The sequence below is a fragment of the Mauremys reevesii genome, linkage group 1, assembly GCF_016161935.1.
Source record: "Mauremys reevesii isolate NIE-2019 linkage group 1, ASM1616193v1, whole genome shotgun sequence".
Taxonomy (NCBI): domain Eukaryota; kingdom Metazoa; phylum Chordata; order Testudines; family Geoemydidae; genus Mauremys; species Mauremys reevesii.
The window spans coordinates 190,852,627-190,876,767 of record NC_052623.1 but is presented as its reverse complement, the minus strand read 5'-3'; the positions used below and the strand labels follow the sequence as shown (position 1 = coordinate 190,876,767).

Below are 24,141 nucleotides of genomic sequence, written 5' to 3'. Positions count from 1 at the left end.
GTTCAGCCTATGCATGCTGTTTGCTCACTCTGACCGTCTCTGCTAGACGGTACTGGAACCTTCCCAGAACCATGTTTACTCTGAGAACGGTGGGATTTTCCTGCCTCACTGGTACCGGAGGAGCCTTTTGCGCCTCTATCGTACGAAGCCTCAAGGCTATTGACCTGGTCAGAGAGCAAGATCTTTTTGATGAGAGTATCTTAAGAAGGGAATTAGAGCTCCTCTTCTTAGAATCTTTAGAGGAGGTCTTTGAAGATTTCCCCTATCTAGAAGGGTTTTGCGCTGAGGTCGAATGACCACTAGAGACTGTGGCAACTGATGCATTGCGGAGGTTCTCCTGACCTGGCTCTGAAGTGGGGGGAAAGGAGCACTCCTACATTAACAGTCGCAGCTTGATTTTGCAGTTCTTCTGTGCCCTGGATTTGAGGGCTCAACAGAAATTACACTTCTGTGAGACATGCAGTTCACCCAGGCAGTGAACATACTTACAATGTCTGTCACTGATAGCCTCTCTGCATATGAGCCAATACTTAAACCCCAGTGACCCAGACATGCCCCTCACAGGGAGGATTTCCCAGGAAGAAATTAAACAATCTTTCAATAACCAGTAATTATCTGCTAATGTTGGTAGTCCATCGCTGACTAGGATGATATTGTCATATTTTTCATCTATGGCTAAGCATTTCACTCTGAAGTTCGAACCCTGATGCACAGTCAGCCAAAATGAGGGCATGGGAAGTCATCTATGATGTTTGATGATGCAGCTCTGTGACGCATTTCACATGCAGCCTGGAGACTATTTTGTCTATCTGCTCAAACCTGTTACACACTGATCTTGTCAGAGACCCCCAGTGAGTCCAGTTCTGAGCCATTTGCTTGAGTTCTTTGACATGGATGCCAGCCTACTGGAGACAGCTCATCAGGTTATCTCTGAAGCACTTATGTGCACAACTCTTCTTTCTTTTGCCCTACCTCAGCTCCTTATACAAGATCTGTTTTGGGAGACAGTGGTCTTCCATTCTGATGACATGTCTGGTCCACCTAAGTTGTGCTCTCAGTAGCATTCCTCAATGCTGGTTGTGTTTGCTCTCTCAAGGACCTTGATATTGGTCACTCTGTCCTGTCAGCAAATGTTCATAATTGAGCAGAGTGAGCACATGTGAAATTGCTCAAGATGTTTAATGTGCCATCTATAGAGAGTCCATGTCTCAGATCCATACAAGAGAGATATTAGGACCACTGTACTGTAGATCTTCAATTTGGTGGAGAGACAAAAGTTGTGTTAGCTAAGGATTTTTGTTCAGAGTTGGCCAAGGGCCTGGCATGCTTTACTAATTCTGTAGGCAATTTTCTGATCAAGGGAACAGTCACTCGTGATGGCGCTACCCAAATACCTGAACTGATCTACATTTTTCATCTGTGTGCCTTGTATGAAAATGGCTGGCGCTGGGGCACTGGAATGAGGTGCTGGTTGAAACAAAACTGGTGTCTTACTGAGACTGATGGTGAGGCCAAAGAGCTGGGATGCTTCAGAGAATCAATCAACAATGACCTGAAGGTTGCTATGTCTATGGTCCATCAAGGTGCAGTCATCTGCAAAAAGTGCCTTGATGAGAAGCCTCTCCAGCGTCTTGGTCTTAGCATCAAGTCTTTGAAGGTCAAAGAGGGAGCCATCCAGTTAGTAGCAGATATAAATCCGCTGACCCAAGTCCCTCGTGGCATGGCTGAGGACACGGGCAAAGAACAAGTTGAACAGCACTGGAGCAAGTATGCAGTCTTGCTTCACTCTCTTTGAGATTTTGAATACATCAGAAAAGTTACCATTGGAGAGTACTTGTACTGTCATGTGGTCATGGAACAGACAGATGATTTGTATGAATCTTCTTGGGCAGCCTAGTTTATGTAGAAAAGCCCATAGACCCTCTCTATTGACATATCAAAGGCTTTGGTCAAGTTAGTGAAGACTGCATACTGGTCCATGTTCTCCTCTAAACATTTTTCCTGGACCTGCCTTAAGACAAAAATCATAGTACTATGAGCTAGCCTGAAATCACACTGCACTGCTGGCGTTCTCTCCTCAGAAACGTTTGGAATGAGTCTCTTCAGTAAAATGCAAGCTAGTATTTTCCCTGCTATACATAGTAGGAAATGCCTCTGTACTTTCCGCAGTCAGTTTGCTGCCTTTGGCTTTGAACAGTGATACAATAATAGCATCTTTGAAGTCTTGTGGCATTTCTTCTTCCTCCCAAATGCTACTCAAGATGTCATGAAAACACCTTGATAGCCTTTGGGCCTGCTGCTTTGTACAGTTCTGATGGAATACCATCCTTTCCAGATGCCTTTCCAGACCAGAGTTCAATTGTTTGATGGCTTTCATGACATCAACTGATGGAGGGAGGTTGAGATCCTCTTTGATGGGTTTCTTGGTAATTGATCAAAGACACGCCAATTGACTGTGGATGCTCTATTGAGTAGACTATTGAAGTGTTCAGCCCATCTCTGCATGATACTAACAAACTAAATAAACTAAGTAGAATGAACTCAGCAAGCAGCCAAGGCACGCACAGTGCTGACATGCTAAACTCTGTTTCAGGCCAAGGCAGTTTGCCTGTACAGCTTGATACAGCCTCAGTGTGGGGCACAAGGATATTAGCAGTGCATGCAGAGGTCAAATGGACACTGCTGATTAAAATCTCCAATCAAAGGTACGTGGGGCACATAAGCACCTGAAGTGGAGCACCCATAGGGACAGTACTCAAAGAACAGACACATCTGTGTGGGAGAGAAATACTAGATTTAAACACAAATACCTTTCCTAATAAAAACAGCAAGAACAATGACAAAGAAATAGAAGGAAAAATTGATATAATTAAATATGATATTTTATAAGCATCCTCCAGGACAAAAGTCCTCTTTTGAGATAAAGAGCCAACTGACAGCTACAGGGTTAACCTTTAACAACAAATGTAATGTTAAAGAATAAGATGCTTGTTTTAATGGACAAACTATCTACATGCACAGCTCTCTGATGCATTTTGTTTGATAATAATTGTACACTAGCATCTTTCATCCGAGGAGCTCAAAGAACTTTGATATACTAACTTTAATTGAGTTTCACAGCACCCTCAGAGGTAGAAGTCCTAATATCCCTGTTTTATAAGTGGGCATGATGAAACAGGAAGTCCCAGTGACTTACTCAAGGTCATACAATGAGTCAGTGACAAAGCTGGAAATAGAACTCATAGGTCCTTACTGCTTGTTAGTATCAAATACAGTCTAATCTTTTTATTTCACAGCCATCTGGACAGCAGTGTTAGTCATGTTTTGTTTGGTTTATGGAGTATAGGAACTTGATCATGACTACAATAGCTTTGCCAGTGACAAAACCTTACATGTGCTGCATGGAAAAATATTTAAGTTGTCATTCACAATTTTAAATAAGACGTTAAAGTAGCATATCTCCTATTGCTTTTCCAGCCTGGATTTCTGTTTCAAATTTCTAGTTCAAAGCTGCAATGGACAAAATAATAATGCAAGATTAACAGGAAGTTTTAAACATTATTCACTGTACAGTAGCAATATTTCTTGCATGACCATTCTAAAATAGAGTTCAGAATCACTCTACATGCATATAATTTACTTAAAGTATATATTCAAACATACACAACTCCCCAACTAAAGACTGCTTACAGAAACAATAAAGGTCATAATTCTGCCACTGAATACATATATAAAACTTCCTTTAAAGTTAGACAGAAGCCATTGTCTGCAAGCATATGACTGCAAGCATAATTTGGACCCTGAACATTCATGTGTGTGTTTACGCTGTTGACAGATGGAAACCACTCAGGGTACCAGGGCTATAGCAATTTGGTCTGAAAAATTTAAATAATGTTAAATACATACTTTATACATGTTCTGAATACAAAACGTTTTTTAAAATGTGGAAAATATAAAGTACAAAAACACAGAGCTAAAATTAAGATTTTTTTTTTTAATGAGTGTTCTATATAATGCATTGCGACAATTATACATGAGCCTCACCATGGTAACCTCTGCACAATGAGTACCCACAGTGCAGCTCATGGCTGCTCTAAAATACAGCCTGCAGCTGCCTTATTCTGTCAGTGTGGGATGAAGAGAAAGCTGATCAAATGCAGGGATTTTTTGCATGTGAAATCAATCTATTCCAAGAACATATGAGTACAAGAAAACATTATGGTTGTGTGCATTTACATTTTGATTGAAAAATATGTACATTTATAAAGTAAATAGGTGCTACCCTTGAGTTCATGGAAAGCTGTCAGCACACACCACTTGGTATCACAAAATGTGAGTATCCTTACTGTACAAGTAGATATCACTGAGTAGGCCAAAACAGAGTCTGAAGCACTTCATCACGAGAAGGGGACAGAAAAGGAGCTTGTGGAATCCTATCCTGTTCCCCCAACCCTCCCCATCACCCCACCACCACCACCACCAGCCAGACAAGGGAGATTTCCTCACTTCAGCAGCTGGATAGGAATGGAAAGAAGAGATACTTTCTTGAATGGTGTTTGAGACGAACACAAAATAATTACAGTGCAATATCCTAACATTGCTTTGGGATGTTTTTCTCAGTGCAAAAACAGTCAGTATCACTGAGTCATGAAGCCACCACCAAATATATTGCTGCACAGCACTGGGTAAATACTATGGCCAGTATTTTGAAGGTCAGACTGAATTATCGTAGTGGTTCCTTCTGGCTTTAAACATCACAAACCATTCCAGGATATTGCAAGATAAGTCCTTCTGACTCCGTTTGCTGTAGCACAATAGTTCTTCAAGACTGAGTACACATGGGCACTCCTTTAAATCAATCATCTAGCAATAAGAGCAGCTAGTAGAGTTTGGAAAAAATGGAATTTAGTAAATGTTCAGAGGAAAAAGTGTGGAAAGACATAGCTGCAAAAATACAGAAGAACCTCAGAGTTATGAACACCAGAGTTACGAACTGACAGTCAACCACACACCTCATTTGGGACTGGAAATACACAATCAGGCAGCAGCAGGGACAAAAAAAAGTAAATACAGTACAGCACTGTGTTAAACGAAAACTACTTAAAAAAAGGGAAAGCAGCATTTTTCTTCGTAAAGTTTCAAAGCTGTATTAAGTCAATGTTCACTTGTAAACTTTTGAAAGAACAACCGTAACGTTTTGTTCAGAGTTATGAACATTTCAGTGTTACGAACAGGTATTTAACTTTGAGGCTCTACTGTAGTGGTAAACTTTCAATAGCTATTTCTTGGCTTTCTTCCTTTATAAAATTCTCATTATAGGGAAGTTGTACATGTTCTGTGATTAAACAGAGAGCATCCATCTCCAGAGCTATTAGCCTATTCACAAGCCCTAACAAACAAGGTAACAGGTAGTTATCAAGGTAGCAAGTAGCAAATCAATACTGCTAAATTGCTCCAAATTCCTTGCATTCCATTCTGAAGATATATGCCTATAAGACCAGCAGTCCTCTATTTTACAGCAGCACATTTGACATAAATTGTGGAAAAAGTTATGACTATAATTTCATATTGTGCTTTGCCATAAGTAAATGTTACAGGACAAAGTCCACTCTCCATTTCCTTTCAAGCAAAAAAAGTGAACTTTTATCTCCCTTTGTAATTAGAAAGATCTGGAATTGAAATATTTTCTTCAATCATGTAAAAAGGAAAATTACACTAATAAATCCACTTATTTGCTCAGAAAACTACAGCTGTGCAAAACAAGTTCTCTGTGCTTTTCTCTGTGTGATACTAACAGTATAGAGGCATGTCACTAGATCACATTTGGCCTGGTTGGAAGTTAGAGACTAAGGACTCTACTCTGCCATCTGTTAGGAGGCATCTCTGTTTTTGTGTAAACTGAAGGTAATTAGCAAAAGTTGTATTGAACATGTAAAATTGTTTATATACTCAGAAAAAAAGAGTATAAAGCTTTAAAAATATAATTAGCAATATATTTTAATGGAGTCTGATAATTATTCACACTCCCACATCGTGAGATTTTGAAGCCCCTTCCTGATTCCAGCTGTCAAGGAGTCTGCATCATGATCTCTCCCCAGGCCCCACTCCATTCCTCACTATACCCAACATTAACTTCCCAATTCCAGGAAAAGCAGATCAATAGTGTCAAAATATAAAAGCAGTAGTGGTCATTCTAAGACATATTTTGGGGGGGGGGGGAGGAACAAATATGTTTCCTTCTAAGTGAGAGGGTCAAAATGTAATCTATTTCAGGGGACACGAGTTCCATACTGAGGCTCACAACAACAAAATCACAATCACCAGCTGACTTTAGACGCAATGGTAAAAACCCTAAATAGTGAAAATACCAGTCTACAAAAAGCTCAAGGAGTTTGCTCAAGTAAAAACCCAATAAGAATCCTCAGGATTAGGCCAATGACTTTTAGAGAACACCAGCAACCATTCCATAGTCCTAGTTATACAATTTCTCTCCACACCTGCCAATGTAGGCAATGGCTTAAAAAAACAATACTGCCCTTAAACAGTGACCACCCATTACTGAATTGCAGCCAGTGCTGAGGTGAAACACTAAGTGAAGAAAAACAGGGCTTTGGAGCAGCGCCCGGAGCTGGAGTGCTGAGCAGCTCTGGAGCAGTGGAGCTGCAGGTTTTTGCCTGGAGCTGGAGCGGAGCTGAAGCACAGCTCCAAAGCCCTGGAAAATCATGTTCCATTTGAAACTACAGGATTAAATACAGGTAGGCAGAAATTAACCACCCCACACAGGAATGTGGCTAGAATAGTGGGATTATGAAATCATGATAAATGCTATGGGATCTTTAGTGACCAGAAGTGGACATAAAAGACGGCAATGCCAAGAACACAGTCTGCTCTAACGGCAAACTAACAAAATGAGAGGGAAAAGTACCATATACTGAAGCACCAACAACTACCTGCACCAGCTAGCAGTTCTTTGGAGATTTCCCATCAAAATGCAGACCTCACCTGATATTGTTTAATTTAAGAGAATTGAATGATGATATGGATGCAGAATGCAGTCAGCTTTTTATTCTGCTGACCATCTGATAGGAGATAAATCCTCTAACAAACTATTTCCTCATCCAGATTCCCAATCTACCACAGTTCTAGTGACATTAACTTTGTCTTCTGGTGGACCTAAGCAGGGGTGGCTCTAGACATTTTGCCGCCCCAAGCACAGAGCAGGCACGCCTGCGGGAGGTCCACCGAAGCCGCAGGACCAGCGGACCCTCCGCAGGCAAGCCGCCGAAGGCACCCTGTCTTGCTGCCCCAGGCACGCGCTTGGTGTGTTGGTGCCTGGAGCCGCCCCTGGTCCTAAGATCACACTAGGAAAGTCACTGTCTTAAATAAGTGATCATAAAGTAGGTTTAGCATTAAGTTTTAGATAAACAGATATATTTATTACATATAAAAAACAACTGATTTGTAAGAGGAAATCTCCACACATCAGCACAACAGCATAAACACTATGGAAGAATGCAACTATTAGAAAGTAAGTTCTACTCCATTTATGTAATTACCTATTCTAAGATGCAAGGCAGTTCTAAGGGAAAGTGAACCAGCATGGAAAGATAACAAGGAAACTTTCAAACCTTGCCTGATTTCTGGGACCAAAGCATCTTGAAGGTTCATGGTTTCATTTTTGTTATCAACTCAACACTTCCGGATTCCAGCTGTAACTAGAACAGACAAGTCTCTTTCTGAGCTTTCTAGTCATGTTTTGAAGATTTAAGGGCAGAGATAAGGATCCAAATCTTCTGAGGCTCACCCTTCAGGGTGGGAGGTCCCAGAGCTCAGGCTCCCGCCCGAGCCCAGAAGTCTACACGGTAATGAAAGAGCCCTGCAGCCCAAGTCAGCGGGCACAGGCCAGCCATGGATTTTTCTTCGCTGTGTAGACATTCCCAGAGACCACTGATTACAGAAGTAAGGTGATCTTAAGACACAGCAAAAATTGCACATAGGAGTTGCAGCTTTCAACCAACAGGCTGAGGTAACAGGTGGGTGCTGCAGTGCAGCCCACTGTCCCGAACCCAAATTGGATGGATTTTTCTTCCTCAACATCCACACGTCCCCAACGTAAATCAGGCTACTTTGGCTTTATCTGGTTAAAGGCAAGTTTCACCCAAAAGGTAACTCCCCTTAATGGGCTGAGAGGATTTACCATCTGTAAACACCAGTTTAAAAACTGATTTGCAATTTTACTTTTGATTAAAAAACATTTTTTTCTGAACTCACTTACGTGCCAGAGTGGAGTATGGCTTTTATGTTAGAAACATCAAATTGGTGGTAAGGGCAGATTTTTAAAAATAAATGTACACTAGTTTTACAGAGGATACAATTTTAACTGAGGCTTTGGCTACACTTACACTTCAAAGCGCTGCCGCAGCAGCGCTTTGAAGCGCTAAGTGTAGTCAAAGCGCCAGCGCTGGGAGAGAGCTCTCCCGGCGCTGTCCGTACTCCACCTCCGTGTGGGGAATAACGTACAGCGCTGGGAGCCGCGCTCCCAGCGCTGGGGCTTTGACCACACTGGCGCTTTGCAGCGCCGCAATTTGCAGCGCTGGAGAGGGTGTGTTTTCACACCCTGCTGCAGCGCTGCAAATTTGTAAGTGTAGCCAAGCCCTGAGTATTATGGGATTTCCAACGCAGGTCTGCTTAAGGAATTCTAGTTTATGAAGATGAACAGCATGTTTGCTGGGTATAGCATATTTGCTGGGTATAGCATATTTCCTATCACACGCACCCTGTTGCTCATCAAGTGACATGGATCCGAGCTGTTTGTTAACCACAGAGGAAGGAGAATCTGAAACAAAAATGAGATTTCAACTTAAAATATAAGCAGCAGAAAACTGCATAGCAATGTCATGATCATATGTTAGTTTAAAATAAATAAGGTAGCAATGTAAGAAAGCATTTGGGCTTGTTTCTTAAGTGGCCAGTAATTTATAATGCATTTTTCAGCTGTGCTACAGGAGCAAAGCCACATGCTTCCGACCATGACACATTCCTTTAGGCGAGCATTTAGTATTTGCCCTAAAAGTATGCTGACAAGATATCAAAGAAGCTGTGTTTTTCCCTTCCAGTTTCAGGCATGTTAACCTATACTATAATTGTACCAAAAGACTTATTGTTGCAATGATCTCAATATATGTATCAGCCTTTTCAAGGCAATGCTAGTTGGGATCAGATAACTGAGCTTAAATCAAGATGATGAACTATAATATATATATAGAACTTCTATTGTGCCAGGAACAATACCTGAAGAGTCATGACTCCTAAATTCCATGCTCCCATCACCAAACTCAACTGCATCTTAAATTAAAGAGAGAAGGTATGCCCCCCAAGTGTTATAAGAATAAATGTGATCTGAAACAGAATCAGTCCCCTAGAGTCAAATGCTAACTTAGATCTCAAGTGAAAATGAGTCTCAGTAGCAGTACAGTCTACCTTCAGGTACATGCAATACACTTCACAAGAGCTACAAGGGAACCTCTAATTTAGCACAGAGGTATTTACACAGCGTTTCACAGAAGTTTCAGATAAAATTATGCACTTCAACATGAGAATATGCAATATTAGACCAGTGTCTTCAAATATGGCTTTAAGAATTCTCAAGAATTTTTAAAGCACCTATCACCATAGAATTTAAGAGCTGAGAAGGGTTTCCAAATAGAGCAACAAATGGTGTTTTTCTTTAAAATGTGGCTTTTAAATGCTAAAAGAACAAAAAAAAAATTCCAGTTCATATACTGAATAATTCAACAGCTCTGCAGACTCTTGGCTGCTATAACCTGAGTGGAGTCTGATAAAAATTCATGAAGACTTAAATTCTCAGTTGTCAAATAGCACCATGACATGACGACTTATATGAAGCTTCAGTTTATAATGGAATAGGATCACAAAAGAAGATTTTTCTGTTAGACATCATCAGTTAATAGTTATCACTTTCGATGCATCTCATGGTGGACACAGATTACTGATGCAAAAATTAAACATCTTCTGTGAAAGCTAATTTCCCTTGTCATCTCTAAAAAGAACACATCTTATTTCTGTGACATCCCTAATTCCAGGTGATGCACATAAATTAGTTCGATATTTGAAATTTTGTAATAATGACTAAGCTGTTATTCCTAGAGTCCTGTGCGGATACAAAAATGTGTATCTGCATCCAATCTGAAAAAATAGTCTGCAGATATTCACGGATTTGCGGAGCTCTACTTATTGTGGCCGGGCTGAGGCTCTGAGGCATCCCCCCTCCCAGCCAGAGCTGGGCTGGGGAGAGCTGCGCGGGCAGCTGTGGGAGTCACAGACCCTCCACCTGTCCTCGGCCAGGCGGGAAGCGTGGGTCACATCCAGGGGCTGCTCTCAGCTCACCCACCCCCCGCACCCTGGGAAGGTGGAGGGTCTGCTGCAGCTCCCCATGGCTCGGCTCCACAGCGGCCTGGCCGGGAGGGTGGGGCCTCGGATGGGAAAGAAGAGGAGGAGAGGGAAAGGGGAAGGCCCATCCCCACCCCTCGTTCCAGTGCCACTAGTCATTGCTGTTTGGTGACCTGTGGGGCTGCCTGGGGGCTGCTTAACCCCCCCCCCCCCGCCCCGCCCAGGGAAGGAGGAGGGTCCGCAGCAGCTCCTCACAGCTGCCTGCCCAGTTTTTATGAGGACTGGGCTTCGGCTCCGAGCCCTCACTGCCGCCCCCCGGCCACAGCCAGATCGCGGAGTGTCACACTGGCAGCTGTAGGGAGATGCAGCGGACTCTCCACCTGCTGTGGAAGATAGAAGTGGCTCAAAAGACATCTCTGCCCACTCGTGTCCCAGTCTTGTACCAAATACAGCTTGGTCAGTCCACAGAATCAGTCCCCTAGAGTCAAATGCTAACTTAGATCTCAAGTGAAAATGAGTCTCAGTAACAGTACACTCTACCTTCAGGTACATGCAATACACTTCAAAAGAGCTACAAGGGAACCTCTAATTTAGCACAGAGGTATTTACACAGTGTGCTAAATTGTGGCTTCAAATCACAGCCAGGGGGTAAAAAGTGGCGTGGAGATGCACCATCTCAGTACAATTTTTCAATGCATTGTGCCCAACTCCAGCTCCCCTAGTGACCCAATTACACGCTCTGAAAGGTAAAGCCTGTGCCTTCTTCCACCGAGACAGGCCAGCTCCCAGGCCATGCATGGTTTCACGCACTGTAATTAGCCTCCATTATAGGAGCAAAAGGGGGAGCAGGGATTTGTTCATCCACATAGAGCTAGTAAGAATCTAGCCAGCGCTGTGATACTAAGAAATCATGTTCTTGTTACTTGCTTACACTTTCTTTCATTAAAAAAGTAGTCCTTACATGAAAAATGATTAAGAATTCTTTCAAACATTCTAATCAACCCTGAAAGTTTAAGAATGCTAAAATCTTGTCAGTTTTTACCTCAGTTCTAGGTGATTAGAAGGGACATGACTAAACTGATATTTTAGAAGCAGCAAAGAATCCTGTGGCACTTTATAGACTAACAGACGTTTTAGAGCATGAGCTTTCGTGGATGAAGTGGGTATTCACCCACGAAAGCTCATGCTCTAAAATGTGTTAGTCTATACGGTGCCACAGGATTCTTTGCTGCTTTTACAGATCCAGACTAACACGGCTACACCTCTGATACCTGATATTTTAGTTATGTAAACTGGGTAAACAGTTAAATTCATCACCATGTCCGTAAGTTTTATGCATCAAGCATACTGTCTCCATTCATTAAAGAATAATGTAGATATTTTACACAGCATTTACTTACAAGAAGTAAAACATCTGTATCACGTTCAATCATAGAAACTAGCAATGCAAAGGTTTTTAGATTATCCTGACCATCCCCCTACAAACGCAGGTTTAAATCACCTGTATTTTACTGCTATTTGAAGTCAGACAATTCAGTGATTTCCAGTTTCACTGTATTGGAAACACTTAACTTGAATGTTACTTGCAGGAATTTTTAAATAAAACAGTTCTAGGGAATGTGCTAAACATCTCACGTCACATGGTTAAGAAAAGCATTCAACATGTAGAGATTTTACACTCACTTTGTGTTCTTCTTTTTCAAGTCCCCCCGAAGTCACAGATTGCCAGCTCCCATTCCAAGTGGCACTGGAGGATGCAAAATGCTGCAACTCCCCAGCTCAGATAGGGAACTGAACACAAACCTGACCTTCTCTAGGATGGTTCCATGCAAGTGTCTTTTTTTAAATATATGGCTTGGTTTTGTAAATATACTGAAAATATATAACTTTAAATCCTTTGTGATAAAGCTTTTGAAAAAATGTTAGCAAAATTGTGCCATATAGTTTAAAAAAACAACAACAAAAAAACCAGCACTTACCTGAGCATCCACAGGCTAGGTCTATGTCCCAGTGCAGTTTGCCACTGGTGGTGATGTTGCCCGCATATTCTAAATTAGAGCACCATTTAGAGAGGGAGTTGGGGAGCCTCAAGCAGAATGCAAAAAGCAATTTAGAAAGAAGTTACATGTTGAATGCTCCTCTTCACCCCTGCTGCTTAAGTCAAGTAGCATTTAATTAGACCAAAATACTTCCATGTCACCCACAGTTAAGCCACCCGATTTGTGCATACTACTACTGACTTGTCTACACACTAGTTGTACCATTTTAAGTATACCTGTATTCATACCAGCACAGTTAAAGTGGCACAGCTCTCCTAGCACAGATGTAAAAGTCAGTATAGCTATTTCCGTGGGGGAAGGGGAATAAGCTAAACCAGTACAAGACACCTTTATAATGGCATAACTATGTCTTCAACTAGGGACTGTACTGGGATACCTATTTTAAGTAAAAAATAGAAAAAAAATCACTCCCTAACCAGAATAGTTATAGTAGTACAAATCTGTATGTAGCCAGGTCTCAGACAGAGAGTGAAAGATGCTTTAAAAGTCCTAAGAGACAGTACATATACTGTAGATTAATCCGGAGACTATGTTAAATAAATACATATTTGTCTGTGCTTTGTTTTTTGTGCAAAGAAAATAGTTACACAAAGTGATGCACTCTCAATTACATATTAGAGAATTTAACAGAGCCATTTTTCTAGATATTGGTATTTGAAGTAGTGGAGAAGAGAGGGAATAATATCAGTTAGAGAGATTGTGGCTAACAATTTGTAATTATAAGCAAGGACAGTGTATATGAGAGTTCTGTTTAAAAAAAAACCCACCTCCAATACCCCAAACCTCTGCCCCTTTCTAGATCCATTTTTTTTCTAAAGGTTATGAAATGGTTGGTTAACTTTTCTTCCCTCCACCCCCATTTTTGTGCACCACCAGGATCCTGAAGTGCCAAGATATCAAGAGTACACATGTCTACTCAGTATTGCATGTCCACCCAGAAGCACGAAGTATTGAAAATATATAGCTCTTGCCTTCAGGAGGGATTTTAATCTACTTTTCCATTTGTACTTCAGTTATTTTCTAAAGAAAGATGTATTCTCATTAGGTAATATAAACCATTAAATCACCTTGATTTAAAACTAAATAAATGAGCCTTTAGCTAGATTTGGTACATCTTGTTGCTACCTAGCAGGGTGCACTATAACTTTATACATTTATTTAAGCAATCATATAGCTTAATATTTTCAGATTCTTATTAATTGTACATTTTTAGTATGTTAGAAAATGGTGAATGATATATTGCTTATTTCCTAGATAATTAACTTTGCTCAAGATTTATGTCAAGCTGCATTAGGATGGTAACAGGAATTTAATAAAGCCCACAAAATAGCATATAAAACATATTGTTATTAAACAAAACAAGGGCTTAACACAGTACATGACCTACTGTGCCATCTTTATAAAGCTCAACTCAAAAGACAGAGGTTTCCCCCCAATTCTATCTTTATATAGAAAAGCAGCCTTTAACTTAGTTTTAGATAGAAGCTCATGGAGTCAGCATATTTATTTTTTATTTAAAATGTTTTAAGAGATTATAGTAAGTTTAGGTCTTAATATATTTCATATTAAAATTCAGTTTTCATTTAAAACAGGTTTATAAAAAGAAAAATGTATTAATATTTAAACAAAATCATTAAAATCTGGTTTAAATTAAAAACATCAAATTTACATCAGGTGTTGAGAGCTGCTAAGTGCACCCATAGAGAGATACCTACTCCTTTCAGTGGTAGCTTGTAACAACTCAAGAATTTGGGGCATGGCGTGGAAATAAAAACTCTATGCCCTTGTCTGTTACAAAGCATCTTATCTGTCCTCTTAAGAGTGGAGCCCATTACTGGCATATGCCAGACAGCTTTGATGGGCTCCAACATGACTTCATCAATACCTTATTAGACTCAACACTCTTAAGATATCCAGGAGCTTGAGAGGTATCTCTTCCAGCGGGACCTAGAGTGTGTCAGCAACCCTCCTTAAATCCTGAAACTGCCTGTAGTCATCAAGGTGGAGAAGGAGAGGCAGGAGCAACCTCCTCAACAGGAGATTAAAATATGACTGTTGAGACGAACAGTACAGTTGGATCCAGCTCTTCTCCCTCCTCTTCCACTGGCTCCTGCAGAAGTTCAAGCTCTTCTCTGAGAGAAGGATGTTGCAACTTTCAATCGGACCATACTGATTCAGTGTCGCTTTTGTATGAATCCCATGGCCCCCAATAAGACTGTGAGAGGAATCAAATATCAGTGCAAAGGTAGCTTGTCTTGTGAGATTCTGAGAGTGCCCAGGAAATTCTGAATCTTCTCTCTGGGCTAACATTGTCTCTGAAGGTCCCTCAGTGACATCCAAACTCCCCTGAGGAGAAAAAAGTAGATGCTGCTTCGAATGGCAGTGCCGTCAGAACTGTGGATGCTGACCTCCCACAGCTAGTGGATGGGACAGGAATGAGCTTCTCCTTTCATACCATCCCTGGACTGATGGAATCAGGATCAACTTAGTAAAGACTGCATCCAGTAAAATGGGAAACTCTGGATTTGGAAGAATGATAATGCCCGTTGGGGTCATATATCTGTCTCCAGTTGTGGAAGGTTGAGAGGGACTGTTCTCCCTAGGCATCACCTGAGCTGGTGTAGATAGACCTGTCCATGCTGATGCCTCTTTGTCGGGACATGGCAGTGGATTTCTCTCTAGCTTTCTGAGAGTGTCTCCTACTTTCACGATGAGCCTGAGGAGGCCTTGGCTCTATTCCTGTCCACCCCTGTGTCAGAGATCATAGTACTAGGAGGCAGGCTCCTAAGCATCTCTTCCCATTGCACAGGGGTTCTGCTGGCTGAGTTCAGACTGAGGCCTCATTGCATGATCCACCAGATCTTTTATAAGTCTATACTCCCGTACCTGGAAGATCCAGCTGGAAAAGATCAACTAAAGCTATGTGACATTCTCCAAGGCAGCAGAAACACTTCCAATAGTCATTGCTGATCAGGAAAGTCCTGACACAGGAACTACCATTCTTTAAGCCTGGAAATTTGGGCATAATAGTCACTATATGAGGGAGAGGAGGGAAAGGTAGGGGAGGAACCCCTGAATCTTAACTAGCTAGATAACATAAAAGCCACCACTAAAAATGATCTAATAAGGACTAGCTTTACAATATTTACAGGAAAAACACTGAAGAGGAACTTCATGGACAGAGAAGGGTTTCATCTCAGGCCATGCAGTGGCAGAAAGGAACTGGGGAGGGCCTTGGTCCACATCACCCCTTATAACATTGGTTAAAGCATGAGGAAAAGAAGGGCACAGGTGAGGACTAACAGACTCTGCTAGCAAAAATCTTCTGCCTCAGGCACATGGCGCACCTGTGTAATCACAGTGGAACACATACAGGTACCACCACTCAAAGGAAGGTAGTTGGGCCCTATTGTGAAATTGAGGTACATCCTGTGGCCCAGATAGATGTGATATGAAAGTATGTATCCTGCAAGTCAAGAGACATGAACCAGTCTTGAATTTGGAGAGATGGGATAATGGAAACAAGCATTACCATCCTCAACCTGAGATGGCATATGTATTTGTTGAGTCTCCTTAGATATAGGATAGGACAAAGACCCCCTTTCTTCTTTGGGATTGGGAAATATCAGGCGTAGAAGCCCTTCCCTTGAATTCCTTTGGAAGATAAGAACTAGGGGATCACTCACCAAGATTCCATCTTGCTGCTACATGCAGTAAGAGGGAATTATGGGAGGGTCAAAACCACTCCACCCTTGATGTCCTTACATGGGAGCATGAGACGACACAGGGCACATGCGCAACCCCAATGGATACTTAAAAATCTTCAGTCTCATATGTATGCACACCAACAGTGGAATCCACACCAATGTTCTCTCTACATTTTTTTTGTACTGAGTGGGCTACAAACTACACTAAGCACTACATTTTTGTCCTTGGGCAAGCTTTCCCTGCCACAAGCACCATCATTTTTTTTTCAAACAGTGAGGGATGTGTATACGTAGGGTTGGGGATGGGGAGAATGTGCAGGAGATGCTGCCCTAAAGTGTCCTCCCCAATCTCTCACATGGGTCCCTGTCCCCAGAATTTTCTCCACAGCAGTCATCTTAGGAGCCTGGCCAGGAGTCTGAGGCATCAGACCACACCTCCTCCATGCCGGGGTTTCAGATCTCCCCCCTGCCAGGTGTTCTCACAAAGAGGTCCTGGCCACAGTTCCCTTCTGGGTCACCTCTCAGCAGCAGCAATGGACACATTTCTTGTATTGAACTGCCAGGTGGGCAAGACTGTGGAGGGGTGTTCTCTGCTCACCTGATTAGCCATCACAGAGCTCAGCCAGGTCCCTCACTTGAGGTCCTGCACAAGGGACACTCCAACTGTGTCTGTGATACTAGAAGCACTCTTCTCCCCACCCCCCCACACACAGTGAAGAGGCAGTGTTCCCCCGCCCCCGTCAGTGAAGAGGCAGAGCTGCATGCACTGTCACAGTGGGAGGGGGAACAAGCAGAGCAGGTTCTTACAGGGCCACACCACAGCCCTGCTGGGGCCACAGAGAAGAAACATAGCATGGTTTCTGATCTGTGCTGTATATACAAGATCGTTGCATGGCTGTGCAGCTTACAAGGAATGTTGATCCACACTGACACACACTCAAAGTAATAGTAATACATACATCAATCTCCAGATGGGAATTTCAAAAACAGAGTCCTGGCCTAACTTTTTGTACACTGAAGTCAATAGGAATTTTATCATTGACATCAATATGAGTAAAGCTAGGCTAGCACTTGGTGTTTCTGAAAATCCGACACTTCATCTCTGAATTAGTATTAATATTTATTGACCCAGAACATAAATGCTAGCTTTGGCTTTGTCTGTCAAGGTTTGTCTTTTGGGTCAATAAATCTTTATGTTCAGTCCATCAGAGGAATAATGGCCAGCATTCTCTTTTCACAAGCACAACAGCCAACAAGATCTTTGTCTTTGTCCTGGCTTTCCCTGTCAGGAGTAGCTATTGAGTTCTTGCCACAGGGCAGAGACCACTGCTCTTGTGGTCACCATTGTCTTTCTTGCTCTACTGGCCTTTTTCCACGTGCAAGGAGGCAGCCACTGGTGTCAGCAGCAACACCAGAATGTACACACAGTCCCCCCAGGGTCTGGGTCTCCAACTTCTAACCCATTTGAAAACTGTCCCTGGAAAAGAGTTTCCAATGCTAGCAGCTATGCTAAATTCAATATCTACATATTCTAGCTGGAGCACTAGCCACAGCCATAGTTAATATTGTCAGAGTGTTTCCATTCTATGATCTTGCTTTCAGAAGTGTATAGCTTTCTAAACATTTATATTTCACAATGAACAGTCTAGGCTCAGTCACTGCCCAAAGAGTGTGCTTTTTTTTTAAAAAGGAAAAACTGAAAAGAAATGCTATTCCACTTATAAAAGTGCCAAAACTAGGGGGGAGAGAAAGTAATGGGTAAAGAGGGATAGAAAGTTGAAATTTGGCAGGTAAATAGTTTTTTCAGGAATAAAGGTGTCTGTGTTCTTGTGAAAATAGTTTTTGATTTGGCTGAATTAAGAGTTCTATAATTTACATGAGTTAGGAGTTCAGACTTGTGAACTAGCTAAATGATGGAACTTGTTAAAAATATTTCAACACTCTAAATGATAGAAGGCTACACTGTGCTTGCATGCATAGCTAATTAAAGATCACAGTATGAAAGTAGTAAGCCATGCCTCATTCAACACACAAGGAGACAAGGGGTTCATAAAGTTTTCCATGTGACCTGGCACTGTAAACAGTTTTGTGCATGAGGCATCTTTTTCAGCATCACAGCATGCAAACCTGATTTTTCTTCTGATATTTTGGGGCCACCTACCCAAATATTCTAGGCAAATGTTAAAGATTAAAGACCAGATTGTGTAACCTCTACTCATAGTTTCAATGGAACTACTGATGGAGCAACATGTTACTCAAGGGGAATATGGGTGACATAATTTGGCCCTAAAAAAAGAGTCCATGCAAAATACAGTATATTAAGAGAATATTAAATCTGCGAAGTTAAGCATTCATGATTCAGGAATGGCAAACTTTAGGCTGCATATGCACACGTTTCATGATTACAGCCAATTTCTGGTGAACCCCATTCATAACAGCTATTAACTTCTAATTATTTCTGGGATTGAGAATTTTAGACAAGATCAGGTGAATAGGTATTTCTTTAGTTGACGACAGCAAGCCCTTAAGGTTTATTTCAAACTCCTAATATTCCCATAAATAAATGAGTGGCACCAATTGTACATGTGAGCTAGAACTGAGAGGAGAGATCTTTTCAATTCCTTATTATGTCTGTCAAAAATTAACATCAGATATAATGAGCATTTTTATATCCAATATACTTATTGATCTATCAGTCACCATCTTACTCCAGTTCTGCATCGTTTTGTCTATTTTAAGATATGGAATAAGTTTAAAAGGAAGAGAGCTGGACGCCAAGATACAGCATCCTTTTATTAGAGGCAATTTTACAATGAGCATAGCGCAAATACTATTCTGAAGGAAATTTTTAGTGAAGCAAAAATATCTATATACGCTTTTTGTTTACTACATCATTACTGTGAAATTGTTTAGCGCCAGTAAGCCCAGAATGTAGCCAATAGAGAGTCTTAACATGACTCACTGACACAATCCCCTTTAATATGGGGATGTAGCCCTGGGTGCTTATGTGTCAACATATATTGCTCCATCTAGATGAGAGTAACTTTCACTATTCTAACAAGTGCTGCTCAAACAACTCCATTTCTGGTTATGTGCAGTGCTCAGCTTCCTTCTGGAAAGTTGTGATCCTATTTGGGCAAAATTTGCTGTAGCCTACTATTCATAACCTACTTAAATGTAACTATGTATCAAAACAATATTAGGGAAGTAAATACAGTAATGCTGCCATTAGTGTGTATCTAATTGTGATAACACCACCACACGCAAGGTAAAAATAAGCAGCAAGTGCACTAACTGTTTTGTTCTGAAGAGGAAGCATCTCAGCAAACAATAGCAGCACAAACTATAACTACATCAGCTGCTTAAGAAACCTTGACAAATGACAACCTGAAGTCTGAGGGTCCTGTGAGGAGCCCTTAGGGGAAGACTGATCAGAGGTGGAGGACTGTGGTGCTGAACCCTCAGCTAGCTCTCGCTGTCTCTGTTGTTCAGCCTTCTTAAGCCTCAGTCGCTGCAGGCCCCTACGGAGTATAGCTAACTCAGGTGCCAAAAATTCTGACAGACAGGGGAAAAAAAAGGTGTAAAAGAAAAAGGCATAGAACATACAATCAAAAGAACAAATGACTGAAAAGCAAGGCAACAGATACTATGAGGAATAAAAGCAAAGTATTTATTTTATATGGCAGCTTATTAAAGTGCAATAATTAGAAGCATAAACAAAATGTTTATTTAAATTTGGGTTTTTCCCTTTCTAAATGCATGAATCACAGGATGTATGAAGTTCAGTTTTCATGCTACATGCTGTCCTCCGTACCCCCAACCATTTAAGCGATTAACTGAAGAAAAATTAAAAATGAAATATACCAAGATAGATTTAAAATAAAACAAAAACCCTGAATTCATCTTTTTACATGTTCCTGGTATGCCTAACCAAATTAGTACTCTCAGTAAGTGGAAAAAGTTATGCAACCTTAATCCATGAGCTAAAACTTCAAAGACACTTACTTTAATGGTTTTATTTTAAAATGTCATTTTAACCAAATAGTTATATAATCCCACCTGCCATTAGGAAAAAAAAATACCTGGGAAGGGGATTATGGACAGGGGTGACAGATGTCCAAGCAGAATGCAGCAATTTTTAATATTGCTAACTATTTTCTGGTAGGCTTCAACTTATACACTCCCAGATATGAACCTTAAAAAAAAAAATCTGGAAACACTGTTAACTAGATCCATAAAGAGGTACCTCAAAAGGATCACCAAGGTTTCCTGCTACTGGCCTTTTAGCACTAATCTCTCTTTAGATATCATCTTAAATACTTAACTATTCTCACCATGCCCTCTTCCTACTATTTGCCAGCTAAACACTTTTCCATCAGGTACTAGGCCCATCTCTGATTCATTGGTACTTGCTGAAATCGATCATTACTACCCAGGAGTTTAAATTGTTTCTCCCCCTTCCCTTGCTCTATTCAGGTTTCCTCTGGTCTTGGGTTCCAGTGTCCCTTGTCTAACATCACTTCTGAATATTACAACCAATCAGTTGGTGGCTGATGATGAAATGTAACAGGAAAGAAAAAGGAAAATATATATCCAAAAGGACACCAGAATGCAAAACAGATATGCCAGGAGGGGTTGTCAAATAATAGAAAACCTAGTAACTTGGGGAATCAAAGTTCCAAGTATGTTTTAATTATTTTTTAAATTAATTCTCAATTGTGGCTAAAACTGCAGTTTCCAGTATTTGCTTAAAGGATTCAGTACCACTTAGCCCAGAAATCATGGTTATTTAAAAGTTATTAAGAAGTTACCCCTCACATTTTAAAAGGACCGATTTTTCTTGTCTATGAATTTCTGCTTTGCTAAATCTTTTAACAGCAGTCAGAATCTTCAAGCAGAAGTTCAGCTTGCCAGCAAGTGGAGTCAGAAAACAAAATAAATGCCAATGGCACTTCCTCAGTTCAAAATAAGGTAGAACTTGCTTAAAATCGGGACAAACCTATGGATTCAATTTTGTCCCAATTAATCTGACCATCTAATACAAAGAAAATGTATCCAAAAACACGATCAATGTGTGCGTGTCTCTCTGCCACTCAGTTTATGGAAATAAAGTCTGATTAACATTTTATATATGGGTTGTTGCATAAAATTGAGTAGTTTACAATTTATCACTAGTTTAAAACAGCAGCACATTAAAATTAATATTAAAACCATCACAATAATGGACATTTCCTAGTTTCTGTTGAGTGAGACAGAGCAAAAACCAAAACTAGTATGTTCATTTTATACCCACTTTAACAACTTTTTGTAAGTGACAGGGCAATAAAAATCTTTATCAGCTATGATTTCTCTCAAAGAAACAGAAGATTAATTTCAATTTTAAAGTTAAAAGTTTCCAGTGATTTGTCTCACTGCAGGAGCTTTAACAATGATCCAACAACACATTTGAGATGTTTCAACTGTACTTCTCTAACAGAATATAAACAAGTTTCAGATGAAATGGCTAATATGACAAAGATCCCATTTTGTATTATTTTTGTGCTGGCTACTGTCTCTATAGATTGTTTTTCAAAATGTAAACGAGCAAGAGTATTTCTGAAATAGGAAGTCAGGCATTCATTGTATGACATACTTTGAGGACAACACAGTATGCAAAGGACTTAAATATGTACTATGATTCAAATAAACAGTAATAAAATCTTTGGTTTTCAAAGCGGAGGTTAAAAGCGACAAAGAGTCCTGTGGCACCTTATAGACTAACAGACGTATTGGAGCATAAGCTTTCGTGGGTGAATACCCACTTCGTCAGACACAGGGGAGGTTATTTCAGGTGCCTGAAAGAAATGTAGAAAGTTATAAAACAGAACAGTGAATGTTACTTGCTTAATAGTCCATTCTCCTGTTCCCTCATAAATCATGCTCTATTTCTATGAAAGTCACTCTGATCCACAACATGGTGACTGCCCTCAGTTTCTTAACACTCACTAAAACTTTTCTGTCCTCCCCAAATGAACATCCATCATTGCCCGTGCCAAACTGATGGCTGGATCATCTTTGGATTTTCCTCTCAAGGTTTCCAACTCTCCCCACCCAATCATCTTTTCCCTTTAGGTTTTGCAACCTTCTTCTGTTTGCCTTTCCTCCTCTTCACCATTATATTCAAAATACTGCTGTTACAGACCTCTTTTTCCTCTCCTGTCACTCACACCACTGCATGGCCTACCACCCTGCCTCTTAAATTCTCCATCCCTTCACGATCCAACAGACCTCCTACACCTCACACTTCATTTCCTTCTACTTTCCCTTCTCACTCTCCATGTCCTCCTCTCATTCCTCCTGCTTTACTGCTACCACTTCCTCCTTCTCAGCTTTATGCCTTCTCTGTAACTGCCTCTTGCTCCTGGAACACCCTCCTGGACTCAATCTACCAAAAGCCCTCTTCTTCCTTCAAATGTCTCCTTAAAACCAAGTTCTCCTAGGAAACTCTCCTGTCTTCTCCTCAGCAATAAGTTTTCCATTCACTCACTTTCCTTCATTATTTTTCTGTGTCTTGCCTATCTTAGACTAAGTTCCTTCGAGCAAGGAATGTATCTTCTGCATGTTTGTGGAACTAACTCTAAAGGCATGGTGTTCTACAAGTGATCTGTAATAAATAGATTAAAAATATATACAAATAGAGTTTGGTTTTAAATTCTGATGAATATGGGACTATTCTGGGTTGTTTTTTTAAAAGCAATCTTTCAGTATTTAACATCATACAGTTAAATGTTCTTTACTTCAAGTCACTTCCTGAGTGAGCAGGTACAGCTGTAGATACTAACCACAGAATCATAGAACTGGAAGGGACCTCAAGGGGTCATCTAGTCCAGTCCCCTGCACTCATGGCAGGACTAAGTAATATACAGACCATTCCTGACAGGTGTTTGTCTAACCTGCTCTTAAAAATCTCCAATGATGAAAATTCCACAACCTCGCTAGGCAATTTATTCTAGTGCTTAACCAGCCTGACAGGAAGTTTTTCCTAATGTCCAACCTAAACCACCCTTGCTGCAATTTAAGCCCATTGCTTCTTGTCCTATCCTCAAAGGTTAAGGGCAACAATTTTTCTCCCTCCTCTTTGTAACAACATCTCTCTATGTGCAACTTTACCATCTCAGTGAATCATGTTATTCCTGACCAATAAGTTACTATTGTAATCACTCCTGCAGGAGAGATGCTGGTTATTCATATTCCTAACAGAACTAACATTTGAACATATAATTCAGGAGCAGTGTAAGAAAAACGTCTCTGGATAAGACAAAAAATGGAAATCCTAACCAGTTGTGGTCAAAAATCTCATTAAACATAAATACAGTAGGTTTAAAATGTCCATTGCCCTCAAAAGTCATATGATCTTTCAAACCTGATGTGAAGCAATCTTCCATTAATTTTTCTGGTGAAGGTTGCTTAGTTCCCTGTTTGATAGAAATCTGACATTGGAAGTGGTGCAGAGAGAGAGAAGGGGGATGTATTGGGAAATAATGGTATCAGTTGGACTCCACATGCTGGCATGAGAAACTTTTACCCAAAGTTTCAGACTTACTCAGAAAAATACAGAAGGAAAAATTTGTTCAAGTGAGTGTGCATTCTGTAGAAGAGATGTCAGAAAAATGCTGGTACAGAACTGCATAATGCAGGAGGAGATTCACTATAACAGTTGTCATTATGCAACCCACAAAGTTTAATAAAGTAGCCTGCAGCAGTTCTCTAACACAGTAGGTGCAGCCATGGGGACGACAGGCCCCAATATACAGTGACATATAATGAACAAAGCAAAATGACAGTCAGATCAATACCAGGATTTGTAGACTTTGGTGGCCATCTCTCTGTATCATACATAAGGGTGGCTGAAATCTGCTGCATTTTATGTATAGCAGAACCCTTGAGCTTTTGACAATTTGTGAATATAAACCTTGGTTGTCATA

General features: G+C 40.7%; 1 protein-coding gene across 6 annotated transcripts in view; it reads right to left on the bottom strand.

The window, feature by feature from the left end:
- Positions 1–24,141, bottom strand: part of DCAF6 (DDB1 and CUL4 associated factor 6) — a 158,549-nt gene that overhangs the window by 46,962 nt on the left and 87,446 nt on the right. For 2 of the 6 annotated variants that reach the window (XM_039521495.1, XM_039521500.1), the window contains exons 11-12: positions 19,565–19,732; positions 8,777–8,836 (exon numbers count right to left, since the gene is read on the bottom strand). The exons of 1 other annotated variant lie outside the window; for it this stretch is intronic. In XM_039521495.1, the coding sequence (XP_039377429.1) occupies positions 8,777–8,836; positions 19,565–19,732 (228 nt within the window). The remainder of the gene's footprint in view (positions 1–8,776; positions 8,837–19,564; positions 19,733–24,141) is intronic. 3 more of the 6 variants (XM_039521510.1, XM_039521520.1, XM_039521505.1) reach the window with 2 other exon arrangements.